The sequence below is a fragment of the Dipodomys ordii genome, unplaced genomic scaffold (assembly GCF_000151885.1).
Source record: "Dipodomys ordii isolate 6190 unplaced genomic scaffold, Dord_2.0 Scaffold101, whole genome shotgun sequence".
Taxonomy (NCBI): Eukaryota; Metazoa; Chordata; class Mammalia; order Rodentia; family Heteromyidae; genus Dipodomys; species Dipodomys ordii.
This window is the reverse complement of record NW_012267317.1, coordinates 3,359,737-3,373,140: the sequence shown is the minus strand read 5'-3', so window position 1 is coordinate 3,373,140 and position 13,404 is coordinate 3,359,737. Positions and strand designations below refer to the sequence as shown.

General features: G+C 49.9%; 1 protein-coding gene across 1 annotated transcript in view; it reads right to left on the bottom strand.

Moving 5' to 3' along the window:
* Positions 1-13,404, bottom strand: part of Prkag2 (protein kinase, AMP-activated, gamma 2 non-catalytic subunit) — a 213,118-nt gene that overhangs the window by 62,474 nt on the left and 137,240 nt on the right. Inside the window, exon 4 of the mRNA XM_013027214.1 lies at positions 11,947-12,171. Within this exon, the coding sequence (XP_012882668.1) occupies positions 11,947-12,171 (225 nt within the window). The remainder of the gene's footprint in view (positions 1-11,946; positions 12,172-13,404) is intronic.

Here is a 13,404-nt window from a genome sequence, read left to right as displayed (position 1 = left end):
GGTTGTTTCCATATCCTAGCTATTGTGAACAGTGCTGCAATAAACATGGAGGTGCACGTGTCCTTGTATATTGGTTCCTGTTGTTCAGGGCTACTGCTGGTTTTGTTTCCTATCTTTGTTTCTGGACTTTCAAATGGACTTTGCTTTCCTGGGGTGCAGGTCCATGTTTTCTTCCGTCCCTCCCTTTTAAGTCAGGACAACAAGGTCCATGCTCACAACACCTGGTCATGACAGGAGCAAGAGCCTCCCTGCCTTTCCACCTAGAGAGCAGCACTGGACTGGAGTCTGAGCTCCAGTGGCGCCCTCCATCACTCAGATATGTCGTCCAAGGCCTCCCAGGGACCCCAGGCTGCCCATGGACTGGACTTTTAGCTCAAGGCTAGCACTCTACCACTTGAGCACACCTCCACTTTTTGCTTTTTGCTGGTTACACAGAGACACAGACTTTCCTGCCCAGGCTGGCTTTGAACTGTGATCCTCAGCTCTCAGCCTCCTGAGTGGCTAGGGTTACAGGTGTGAGCCACGGGTGCTGGCTCAGGCTGCGCTTTGAATGGCCTGGCCGCCCTTGTCGAGCTTGCTCGGCGGTGCGTGATGACACGCATGCTCCCACCTGTTGCATCTGAGCCCATCAAACACACAACACGGGGAATGATTTCCACGGCCATCCTGCATTTTGGAAGACAATAAGCATGTGGGCAGGATGCCTCCAGCTCACAAATCATCAGATATGGGTGGTTTGATACAGTCGGCCTCCTCCAGAGCTCATGGGCCAGCCAGTGTGCTAGGTAAAGAGCAGAGACTTAGTCTCAATAGTACTTAAGGGGGTGCCAGGATCAGGTGAATCTACTGCAGTGGTGAATGCAAGGTTGAATCATTGTGGTCTCTTTGAGAGAGAGAGACAGGAAGAGAAAAGAGAGAGGGGGAAGAGGGGAAGGGGTTGGCGGGGGGGGTGAGAGAAAATGAGAAGTGGGGAGAAAGAGAGGAGCAGACAGACAGCGCGCCCTCAGCAGACACACGTGCAGCTCGGCCCGCCCGCGGGATGTCCTGCACTGTGTGCTGCCCTGGGACGTGGCCAGAGCAGCACCTCAACGTGGGAACAGAACTAGGAACCACAAAGATTCCCCAGCCCGTGTCAATACGTCCTAGCAGTGGGAGACCCACCAATCCTGACCTCAAAGCCTCCAGTAGGTGTTCAGAGATCTCCAAGCCACATTGCTGGATGCAGGAGGAGAGGCCAGGATGGAAGCCGGGAACACGGGGAAATTTGCTTCCTTCTCCTGCTCTTCCAGCTCCTGATGAGTCTCGGACGATTTGTCTCCATTGCTTCCCGGGGGCTGACATGCACTCACTCACTTTCCTAAAGGAATACCATCCACTGACGCACACAGCAATGTGATCTCGGCCATGCTGGCTTTGGTATGTTGTAGATGTTCTCTAGCCTCTTAAACATATTGACTCTTCTACACTGTGTCAGACCTAGCAATTGACTTAATTTGAACAGCACACAAGACTTATTCAACACTAATGTCTATTACATTTTATGAGATGGAGGCCTCCATACAGAACAAGATGCCTAAGAAACAAACCAAGTCAATTGAAGAAGCCAGCTGCCTGACTAAAAATAGCATCAATTGTGGAGCTGGGCAGGGTGGTGCTCACCTGTAATCCCAGTACTTGGGAGGTGAAGGCAGGGGGACGTGCATTTGAGGCTAAGCTGCGCTACGTAGAGAGCTCCTGTCCAAACAGACAGAATATGTGAATGGCTAAGTTGTTGAATGAGCTCTTTGTGTATGTGTGTATGTGTGTGTTGAACTCAGGGCCTGGGCGCTGTCCCTGCACTTAACTTTGCTCAAGGCTGGTGCTCTACCACTTGAGCCACAGCACCACTTCTGGCTTTCTGGTCATTCATTGGAAAGCCTTTCTTGCCCAGGCTGGCTTTGAACCGTGATCCTCAGATCTCAGCCTCCTGAGTAGCTAGGATTACAGGCGTGAGCCACAGGCGCCCCGCTGTTACCTGTTTTTGTGTCTCTATATAAAAGGACTAGAGAGGTTGAGCAAAAGCTCAACACTGCTTTTTCTGTTTGTCTGAAGTGCTAGAATCACAAGTTCAAAATTTCCTCTTTATGTTTCTCCTTTTATAGTAAGGAATTTTGTACAAATTCTTTAGAATTTTTCTTTGTGTGCTAAAATACACATCTTAATCATTTTACCTTCCAGCTAGCACTGTCCTGTGTGCTCACAGCATTGTGTAACCATTCTCTAGAAGGTTTTCTGGAGGAAAAGAGGAATGTTCTTTATTTAGTTTTGGTTAGTTGTGGGGCTTCAACTCTGGACGTGGGCCCTGTCTCTCAACTCTTCAGCTCAAGGCAAGCACTCTACTATTGGAGCCAGAGCACCACTTCCAGTTTTCTGAGTAGTTTATTGGAAATTAGAGTCTCATGGACTTTCCTGCCAGGGCTGGCTTTGAACCGCAATCCTCAGATCTCAGCCTCCTGAGTAGCTAGGATTACAGGCCTGGGCCTGGCACCAGCAGGAATGTTATTTTTAAAAGATAGAATCAAGTCAGGTATGATGGCTTACACATGTAATTCCAGCTACTTGGGAGGCAGAGATAGGAGGACTGAGGTTCAAGGCCAGCCTGGGTAATGGGACCGCATCTCACAGATCAAGCCTGAGGTGGGTGTGGTGTCTCATGCTTGCAACTTTGGCTACTCAGGAGGCTGAGATTGGGAAGATAGTGGTACAAGGTCAACTTGGAGGAAAAACAAGTTGACAAGACCCCTTCTTCAATTAAAAGCTGGGCATGGTGGCATGTGCCTATTAACCCAGCTATGTGAGAAAATTCTCTAGGAGGATCAAGGTACAGGCTAGCCCTGGCAGAAAGTGAGACCCAATTCAAAAGATAATGAAAGCAAGTGAGGTGTGGCTCCAACAATAGTGCTTTCTGTCTGCCTGCAGGTGCAAGACCATGAGTACCACCAGGGAACAGAGGAGCAGGGGCAGCGGCGCACAGCGTAGCGTTCAGCTCACAGGAGGCACAGGCAGGAAGATCACAGTTCCAGGTCAGCCCTAAGCAAAGAGCCTGAGACCCTATTCTGAAAAATAACTAAAGCAAAATGAGTTGGGAGTTCAAGCAGTGGAGCGCCTCCCTAGCATGTAGAAGGCCCAGTCCTCCCGCCCCCCCTCCCCTCCACCAAATAAAAGAACAGAAGAACCAACTAGTTCTCCAGATGGTTCTAATTTTTAAAAGAAAGAAAAGGGAAAGGCTTAATCAGACCCAAGCATGGTAACTGAATAGCCTTACCAATTGGGAAAAATGATTATAAGCAATGAGCGTTTAATGGAAAACCACAGGCAGAGATGGAGAAACCGCATTGCAACATCCCTGCGGGGGTCCTTAGAGTGCTTCTATGGAACTACCACCTCCATTTCCTCTCCCTCTCTCTCTCTCTCTCTCTCTCTCTCTCTGTGTGTAACAATACTGAGGCTTGAACTCAGGGCCTGGACACTGTCCCTTAGCTTTTACACTCAAGACTGGTTTAGCACCTGAGCAGTTCCACTTCTGGCTTTGTTTGGGGGAGAGGGGAGGGAGACATGGGGGCTTGAACTCAAGGCCTGGGTGCTATCTTTGAGCTTTTTGGCTCTACCACTTGAGCCACAGCTCCTCTTTCAGATTTTTCCATGGTTATTAGAGATAAGATTCTCACAAGCTTTCCTGTGAGGGCTGGGTTCAGTCTTCTGAGTAGCTAGGATTACAGGCATGAGCCGTCAGCGCACGGACTCCATTTCTCCTTTTGTAATCATGCAGAAGGGACGGCTGTCACTCAGGACTCTGGACACCCATTTTCCAGGCTCTCAGCTAAGCCTCCAGATGAGCTGGCGGAAGGTATTACAACACACGGCATCCCAGAGCAAGTGCCGGAGGCATGCGGTCATGCACAAACTGGGCAGACACAGGGACACTCCCAACAGTCTTGGTCTAAACTTTTCTACCACTTCAACACCTATATGGTTAATACCAGAGTCAGAGTTTGTGTCACCACTGTACCAGTGTCCCTCTGTCCGCTGAAGCGCATGCTTTTCTAAGTGCTGGGAGTTAGGGCAGCCCTGGTCCTGAGCCCCAGGAATTCTCATCTAAATGTAAATCAAGGCCAGTCGCTGGGGAGGCGGCTTCAGCCATTTCTCCATCAGTTAATGTTCAGCGCTCCCCCACCCCCTATGCATGGCCACACAACTCTATCGGGGAGCAAGTCTCTCTTATTAGAATTTAACCCTTGGTTTTCTTCCCTTCATGAGCAATTACATGGGTATTCAGAGTCCTGATTTCTTTGACTTCATACATGGCTAAAAAAAAATTGGACAGAGAATCCTGTTCCTTACTTCTGAGTCTCCATCTGGACTTACAGGTCCGGGGCCCTGACATCCCTGCGGGATGCCCCAGAGGAACAAAGAGCAGTGCCCTAAATGGGACTGGTTTTTCCTCCCAGACCTCCTTCCCTCCGGCACTGACACTCAGCCTTTTATGCCAGGAACTGGAGTGGCATCCTGGAGTCCTTTTGTGTGCCAACATACCTGGGGTTACCAAGCCCAGCCTGTTTTATGCCATAACCTTTTCCTCTACGTTTCCACTGCCTGTGCTGTCTCTTGCCAGGTTAGGCTGTGCTTTCTTTACTGGGTTTTGGTCTTCCTGGAGGAATCCTAGCAGAGGCGAGTAGGACCTGGAGGAATCCTAGCAGAGGCGAGTAGGACCAATGCTTGCCTTGACCAGCTTTCCACCTCTATACAGAGTACCTGAGACCAGCAACTCATAAGTGGAAAGAGATTTTGGCTGACATTTCTGGAGGCCCCTCGTGCTGAGTCTGTGGGACGGGAACACGTGGCAGCGTAGAACCACACGTACCACAAGCTGGACTGTGAAAAGGAAGGGGGTGGGGTCCCATTATCTCATTTAAGGGCCACACCCCCAAAGACCTAAAGACTTCTCTCTAGGCTCCACCTCTTAAATCCCTGGGGACCTGGGATTGGCTCTGTCTCTGTTGCTGCTCTGTCAACAAGTTGGTTCAGTTTACTGTTCCAAGAGAGACAGAAAGGTCACACCAGTCCGGCCAGCCCCCGGGGTGACGCGGTCAGTGACCACACACACTGCATGGAGAAACACGGGCAAGGCCAGAAGAATGCCCGCCTCAAACTGCACAGGATTGAGCGTTAACTTTGGGGGTCTGCTCTGTAGCAGTAGAGAAATGCTTACAGTGTATAGTCATACAGGAGTGGGGTGGCAGGAGAAGAGCGTGCAGACTGAAGGGGTGGGGGCGCCCTGTCTTGGAGCTGATGTCTCACAGGTGACAGAGCTACCCCAGCTGGAAGCATCTCCCTCCGCCCCAGTCATGCCAGGGTACCAGACGGGCCCCAAGCCCAGGGCCTCGCTGTGCCTGGAGCAGGCTGTGTCACGCATTTCCCCTAACACCGCGCTCTGTTTCTGCCCCTCCATCTTCTCCTTCAGAGAGGATTCTCTCCAACGAACTTGAACCCAACCCCTGTCTCTGCCTCTGCTCCCAGGGCACATTGACTCGATCAAGACCCAGGTCAAGAGTGAAATTACTAGAAGTGCAGACGCATGAGTAACACAGCCACGCAGCCAACTGCCCGCGGTGACTGCCACCCGCACGCCCAGCTTAGGCTCCGTCTAACTGCGTGGAGAGGGAGCAGGGAGGTGCTGCCACTCACGGTGCCAACCCACTGGGTCCATGGCTGACCACCCTGCGCCCCCAAAGGCTTCTGTTCCCCTTTCTCAGTTCTCTTTTCCAAATGAGAAAGTTTTGATATAGTCACATGACAAATGACAACTTGTGAAATTTCCTCTCTCCACTCATTCGGCCTATTTTCTTCCTATTCTAATCCATCCTACCATCTTTCCTTTTCCTCGTGCCCAAGTAAGCAGTTAGCCATTTACCCTTCTGGGTAGAGACGTGATGATTCATTTTCAAGTTTCACTAGTTGATTAAAAACAAAAAAAAAATTTTGGTATGTGTTTGGGTGGGAGGAAAACACTAGATGACTAAGTATGTCTTCTAATCCTTTTTTGTGCTGGTACACTGGGACTTGAGCTCAGGCCCTTGTATTATTGCTTGTTTACTTTTGCTCAAAGCTGGTGAGCTACACCCCAGCTCTACTTCTGGCCTTTTCGGTGATTTGTTGGGAGAGTCTCATGGACTTCTCTGCCTGAGTTTGAGCCAAGATCTTCAGATCTCAGCCTCCTGAGTAGCTAGGATTACAACCACGAGCTACCAGTGCTCAGCTTCTCAAATCATTCCTTCCAAATATACAAAATTAAAAATCCCTGAATTCTTCAGTATCAAACAATACCTTTATCTCACCCTCAAAATCCAATCTGGCTGGATAGAGGATTCTAGATTCAAAGCATTCCTCTTGCAGAACTAGGGCATTGCTCACTGACGCCTAACATCTCAGACGCTCAAGGAGGAGTGTGCAGATAAGTCTGACTCTTGTCCTCTCTAAGTTCTTTCTTTCTTTTTTTTTCTGGATGCCTTTGTGGTTTTCTGTTTATCACCAGAATTCCAAAATGTTATCAAGTTGTGCCTAGGAATGAGTCAGTATTTTATCAATTATACTTGGTATTTGGTGAGCACTGACAATCTCAAGACTGGAATCTTTTTTTTTTTTTTTTTGGGGTCCGGTCATGAGGCCTGAACTCTGGGCCTGGGCGCTGTCCCTCAGCTCTTCAGCTCAGCTAGCGCTCTACCACTTGAGCCACAGCACCACTTCCGGCTTTTTTTTTCTGCTTATGTGGTGCTGAGGAATAGAACCCAGGGCCTCATGCATGCAAGGCAAGCGCTCTACCACTGAGCCACTTTCCCAACCCCTGGAATCCTTTAATTCTGGGAAGTTTTCTTCAATTATTTCTTTAACTGTGCCCTCTGTTCCATTCTCTTTGTTATGGGTATCGGCACTTCTGAACTTGTCCTCTCTCTCTTACCTTACATTCTTGATGATCTGCTTGGCCATTTGCACTGTATTTTTTTTTTTTAAATTTCTGGTGCCAGTCCTGGGGCTTAACCTCAGGGCCCATGAGCTGTCTCTGAGCTTTGCTCCACTTCTGGCTTTTTGGTGACTTTCCTGCCTAGGTTGGCTTTGAACTTTCAATCATCATATCTCAGTCTCCTGAGAAGCTAGGATTACAGGTGTGAGCCACTGGCACTTGGCTGCATTGTATTCCTAAGGAATTCTTCCCTTTGATATTCTAGGATATTTATTCTTCCTTCAGGCAAGTCTATTCAGCTACAGTGATCCACTGTTGAGTTTTTCACTTCCAAGATACCTGGATGGTAGTTTTTAATGTTTCTTTCCTATGTTTACATTACAACCTTCTCTTGTATCTCTGTAAACACACTGATCAAATTTCTTCTGAACTTTCCTTCTGTTTCCTGGATTAAGTCTGCTTCTTCCAATGCTAGCTGTTCTGTATGTAGTCTTGTCTCTCCTTCTCTTTTCCTTAGAAAAGTTCACAAGTGCCTTTTATACTCACCACTGCTTATCTCTGGAGGCTCTGAGGGGCAGCTAGATGTGAGGTCAGACAAGGTGGCCCAGTTCTTTGACTTTTGGACATAGTGGTTTCCTCTTTTTTTGGGGTTTTGTTTACTGCCTGGCACTTTACCAACTTCTCAAAGTCCCAAACCAAACACTAAAAGTAATTTCATTATGGCCTCTTTTTTCTTAGGCTGGGAGGTAGTCTTTACCTTCCCTACTTTCTCTTCCTCCTCTGGTTAAATCAGTGACACTCATCTCCAGGCCATACTGGTTATGTCCTCAGTTTTGAGGACACTGAAAGGTTAAATTGTTTTTGTTTTTTTTTTTTTAATTTTATGTAAGTAATGAGGCTTGAACTCAGGATCCAGGTTGCTGTCTCTTGGCTTTTATTACTTAAGGCAGGTGCTCTACCATTTGAGTTTCAGCTCCACTTCTGGCTATCTTGGTGGTTAATTGGAGATGAGTCTCATAAACTTTCCTGCCCAGGCTAGCCTCAAACTGTGATCTTTAGATCTCAGCCTCCTGAGTAGCTAGGATTACAAGTATAAGCCACTGGTGCCCAGTTTTGAGTTCTTTGATGCTAGACCTCTTCTCCCTCTTCCTGAGGAGGAAGACCTCTTCTCCCTCCATCCCTGGGGCCTCTTGTCTTTCCTCTTCCTCTATCTCTGAGCGTCCTTCTTCTTCCCTCTCTGAGATTCCTCTCTCCACTTCCTCTGTCTCTGAGGTCCCTTTCCTTTCTCCTCTAGTCTTGTGGCCTCTGGCTCTTTCAGCCTGGAGATTTCTTTTTCCTTCCATTCTGAAGACTCTTTGATGTCTCTAAGTTCTCTCCTTGGAAACACTACCTCTTTGGTAAATAGCAAGCTCAAGCCATCACTAGCTATTTCATGGATTGAGTCATTTTGAGTTTGCCCCTCTCTGTGCCTTTGCCAGGAAGGAAACCATTTCCTCTCGCAGGATTCTGCAGTACAGCTGCCTCAGCCCCTGGGGAACAGCGGACCCAGCATGGAGGACCAGAGCAGGACAGGGAGGATGCCCCTTCTCACTTTAATCACTCCTTTCCCAGGGATCCTCTCTGGTCACTTCCCCTACAGCACTGAGACCATCACCTCCATTCTCCTGTCACATCAAGATTCCTGAAAGACTTCACATGAGAGACTGCCTTTTTTTTTGTCGGTCATGGGGCTTGAACTCTAGGCCTGGGCGCTGTCCCTATGCTCTTCAGCTCAAGGCCAGTGCTCTACCACTTGAGCCACAGCGCCACTTCCGGTTTCTTGGTGGTTCATTGGAAATAAGAGGCTCACGGACTTCTCTTGACTGGGCTGGCTTTGAACCGTGATCCTCAGATCTCAGCCTCCTGTGTAGCCAGGATTACAGGCGTGAGCCACCGGCACCTGGGGAGACTGCCTCTTTTCACCCCTGTCCACTCTGCCCACAGCAGATGCCTTCCTCCCTTGGTTATGTAGGGATCGAGAACACATTCTTGTGAAGGTCACCTTGACCTCAGCCCTTCCGTCCCATGGCCAATGGCCGGTCTGTGCACCTGGGTTGGCAACCACTTCCTCCACGTGTGGGAAACACAACAACACCTATTCATTGTTTCTCTAAAGCTGTTTGTCTGTTTTTCTGGCCTCCAGAGGTCCCTTAGATGCCCACTTGTCTTGGGTCTCTTTTCAGTCCCCACGTACTTCCTTCGATTCTTTTTCCTCTCCCATCACGACACCAATTATCTTTTACAGTTGTATGAACATTCCAAATCATCATTTCCAGCTCTAGACTCAAATGCGATCGCTCCTGGGACACCTTGACTGGTCTGTGTGCACCTCCGAACTCTGCAGTGCCATGAGCGCTGGACACCCCCACGTATGCACGCCTGAACACACACTTCCACACACCCACAGGCATGTCCCTTCTCCTCCTCCCTGCGGTCCCTCAGGGCAGACTTGAACTTGGTTCTCCTTTTGTCCTCCCACTAGTCATTCACTACGTTCCCAGCGCCTTTCAACGGCGCCTCCCACCCAGCTTTCCTCACTGCTCCATTTCTTCTTGCCTTCAGGAGGCCCAAACCACACTCTACCGCATCTCATCTGGGCCTGAGCTCCCCACCCCCAGCCTGAGGGCTCCGCCGAAGATGCAGAGCTGACCACTGCTCTTTCCTGCGGAAGAAATTCCCCTCCTTGGGACTGACTCTCGCACTCAGCATAGAAGACCTTCTCCCTTAGGACCACAGCAGGCTGGCAAGTGCTGTTCTCATGGTTTACCTGTTGGAAGCCTTGGATAGGAAAAGTACCTTTCTTTGCTCAATTCATAGATATTATCTAGAACCATCCAAGGAGATCAGACACTGTCCCTGCCCACGGATATCACTGTCCTCTCCCCTGGCACTGATTTGCCGATAGATATTGTCTGCTACAGACTAGCTAATCACCTCTAGCCCTGTGCAATGTAGAAAAAAATTCAAAGGAACTTGTGCATGCGTGTGTGCACGTGCTGGTACTGGGGCTTGAATTCAGAGCCTTGTGCTTTTGCTTGGCTTTTGCACTCTAGGCGGGTGCTAGAGTAAGCCACAGCTCCACTTCTGCCTTTTTGGTGGTTAAGTGGTGATAAAGAGTCTCATGAACTATCCTGCCCAGGCTGGCTTCAACTCGCTGATCTCAGCCTCCTGAGTAGCTAGGATCACAGGCATGAGCCGCTGGTGCCTGGCTTATTGTACTGATTATCACAGCCTGAGAGAAGAAAGCAGTATTTGGGAATGTTTGCATCTCTGTGCCAGTGCTTTCCTTCCTCACCCCTTCTCCAGTCTGCCCAGCGGCACAGGGTCTCCTGTCTGGGCAGGTCAGCCTGAGGCTGGAGGGCAGTGTGCCGGGAAGGCAGTGTGCCCTGTCCCTCTGCCTCTAAAGGCATGGCCATTGGCTGCGGGTCCTCCCTGCCCCGCCTCCTGACAGGCAGCCAGGCTATGGCCCATGGTGACTCTGCCCAATCCCCCACCTCCTCCTCGGCCAGAGTTTCATGCCGCAGCCGCACGCGAGGCCTCTTCCTTCTCATTCCTGTTCATTCCCAGCCTGGCCCCCGTCACCATTACTCCAGCTCAGTGGGTACAGCTACTTTGGGCACTTATCACCAGTGTCCCCCTCCCCCTCTCTCCTGAGTGTGGTTTTGGCTTACAACTTGGCAACCTTCTTCTTGCTTTTTACTTAGGGGTCTCCCCCTCCTTCCCCACCCCCACCAAGGGCTGCTGTGTGGCCAGCCAGACTTCACATTCTAGAAGGTGGAACAAGACCTCACACTTCAGCGCTTGCCAAACTAACGAATCCTGTGCCAGCACACCTTTAAGGAAGCCATGGTTGAATGGACAGGAAGAATGGCAACAGTATGTTCTCTGCCTGATGACACATCCTCTCCCAAAAGACAGGGGTGGCTACATGCCGAACCCTAGCCCCTGGGGAGCAGGCTGGTGCTTTATCCCCCAGTACCTGGAAATGGGAACGTATTTGGAAATAAGGTCTGTGCAGATGTGATTAGGTTAAAGAACTCCAGTCCAATATGGCTGGCATCCTCTTGGGAAGAGGAAATTCAAACAGGTGCAGACGCAGAGAGGGTGGCCCTGGAAGCCGGAGGTCCCAGGCTGATGACAGCCTGAAGAGGCAAAGCCCTGTCTGAGTATCCAAGGCAGTAGCGGTCTGCCGGAACTTCTAGAGGCTTTGGGCCTCCAGCATTGTTGGACAACAGTTTCTGTTGGCTTTACCTTCCCCTCCAAGTCTGGGGTACAGCAACTTCTCTAAATCCACAGATTCAAAATCTGTGGATTCAACTGACTGTGGGTTTAATATGTGAAAATTTTACTTTAGAAGTAAACACGGCCTTTGCATTAGTATTTGAATATACAGTAGCTCTTCATGAGAAAATGTGGATTTTTTCTCTTTTTCCTTCCTTCCTTTCTTTGCTTCCTTCCTTCCCTCCTCTCTCTTTCTCTTCCTTCTCTTTCCCTCTCATTTCCTCCCTTTCTTCCTTTCCCTTCCCTCCTTTCTTTCCCCTTCCTCTTTCTATCTCTCTCTCTTCCTTCCTCCCTCCCTCCTTCTTTGTTTTTCTTCTTCTGCTCTACCTGGTAACATTTTACTTTAGCATTCCAGTCTAGGCAAATTCAAAGAACTCTTCCAAAGGATGGCTCACAAACAGTGGTGGGGCCTGGAAACTTCCTGGCCATCTTCCTCATGGAGCGGAAGTTAGCAATTTCCCTTTGATTTCCATTTGTCCACTGTGTCCCCACCTTTCTTCCCCAGCCTGTGACTTAGGACGAGAAACCACACATGCCAGCGGTGCCCAGCCCCAACCAAAGGCAGGCTGGCACAGCGTGGAGAAGACACGCCCAGCCTCCCTCTGACACCCTGCCCTGGGAAGAGAGGCCCAGACTTACGGTTCTGGGGGAAGCCTGGTGCGTCGGGGACGCCAGTGGAGGCCGCGTCGGGCTGTGGAAGGCCAGGCAGAAGCGCTGGGTGGGGTCTGGCGGGGAAGAGGAGGCATAGATGCGGTTTTCTAAGCGCTCGGGCTCCTGCTTGTAAGACTCGAGAGGAAACGTGTGCTGCTTCGTCACTTGGGTGGGTGTGGATGGGGATGAGGAGACGCTGGAGGCTGTGGGGAGACACCAGAGCCGTTAGCAGTGCTGCCCGCCAGAGGAGGGCAGAGCAGCGCCCTCTGCTCCAAGTACCAAGCCCTCCTAAACCAAACAGCCCGATGATTACATTTCTGAACGTTGGGAAAAAGCTTAAACAACCTTAGAATTGTGCCTGCCATTCACCCTGGGCTGTCCGGGCATCACCGGGGGACAGGCCGCTCACGTCCCCTTCCCCACACTCTACCACTCACAGGGTGTGCTCAGGAGACCAGGGTCATTGTTGTCGAGGATGATATGACAGTATGACAAAGGAAAAAAGAGGCAGGCGTCAGGCTCCCCTGCCCACATCAAGGTACATCTCATCAACATCTGCTGGGGGGCCAGGGCAGTCAAGATCAGAGGAGATTTGGAGCAGGGGTGGGGCTGGAGAGGGGGCTTGGAAAGTGAAGAGGACTTAGATGGACCAGGAAAGGAAGGAGACCAGAGGAAAGAAAGAACTGCAAGGGAGTCCGGCCGTGTGGTGACGCACCTGTAACCTCAGCTCCTCAGGAGACGGACATTGGGAGGATCATAGTTCCTGGCCAGATCAGGCAAGAAAAAAAAGTTCACAAAACTCCATGTTAATGGAAAAAGCTGAGTGTGGGTGCTGCCTGTCACCCCGGCTGTTGAGGGAAGTGTAAAGCGGGACCGTGGGTCAGGTGTGGGCCCTGTGGCAGAAGCAAGACCTTTCTCAAGCTAACCAGCACAAACAACGTCTAGGGGCCTGGCTGAAGTTGGTAGAGCACATGGAAATCCTGAGTTCAAATCCCAAACCATAACAACTGCAGGGAGAGCAAGGACATGGATTTACAGGGGTACAATTGTCCTCTCCACCTCCCAGGGTCCCTGCATTCCAGGAGCCTGTTTCAGCAGGCAACCCTTACCCTACCCCTCTGTACTCCGGAAAGATACAAGGAAGGTTCCTGGGAATGTTACCTTTTTTAGAGATAGGGTTTTGGCAGGTGAAGCAAGTTGGGATAAGGTTTTGCTGGATCAGCATGGACCCTCAGACTATAATACCCTAAGTGTCATTGTAAGAGAGAAGGACAGACAGACGACAGACAGACAGACAGACACAAAGGTCTATGTGATGGCAGAGGCAGAGACAATTTAATTTTTTTTAATTTAATTTTATTTTATTTGTGAACATACTGTACAGAGGGGTTACAATTACATGGGCAGGATAATGCGTACATTTCTTACCAAGCATT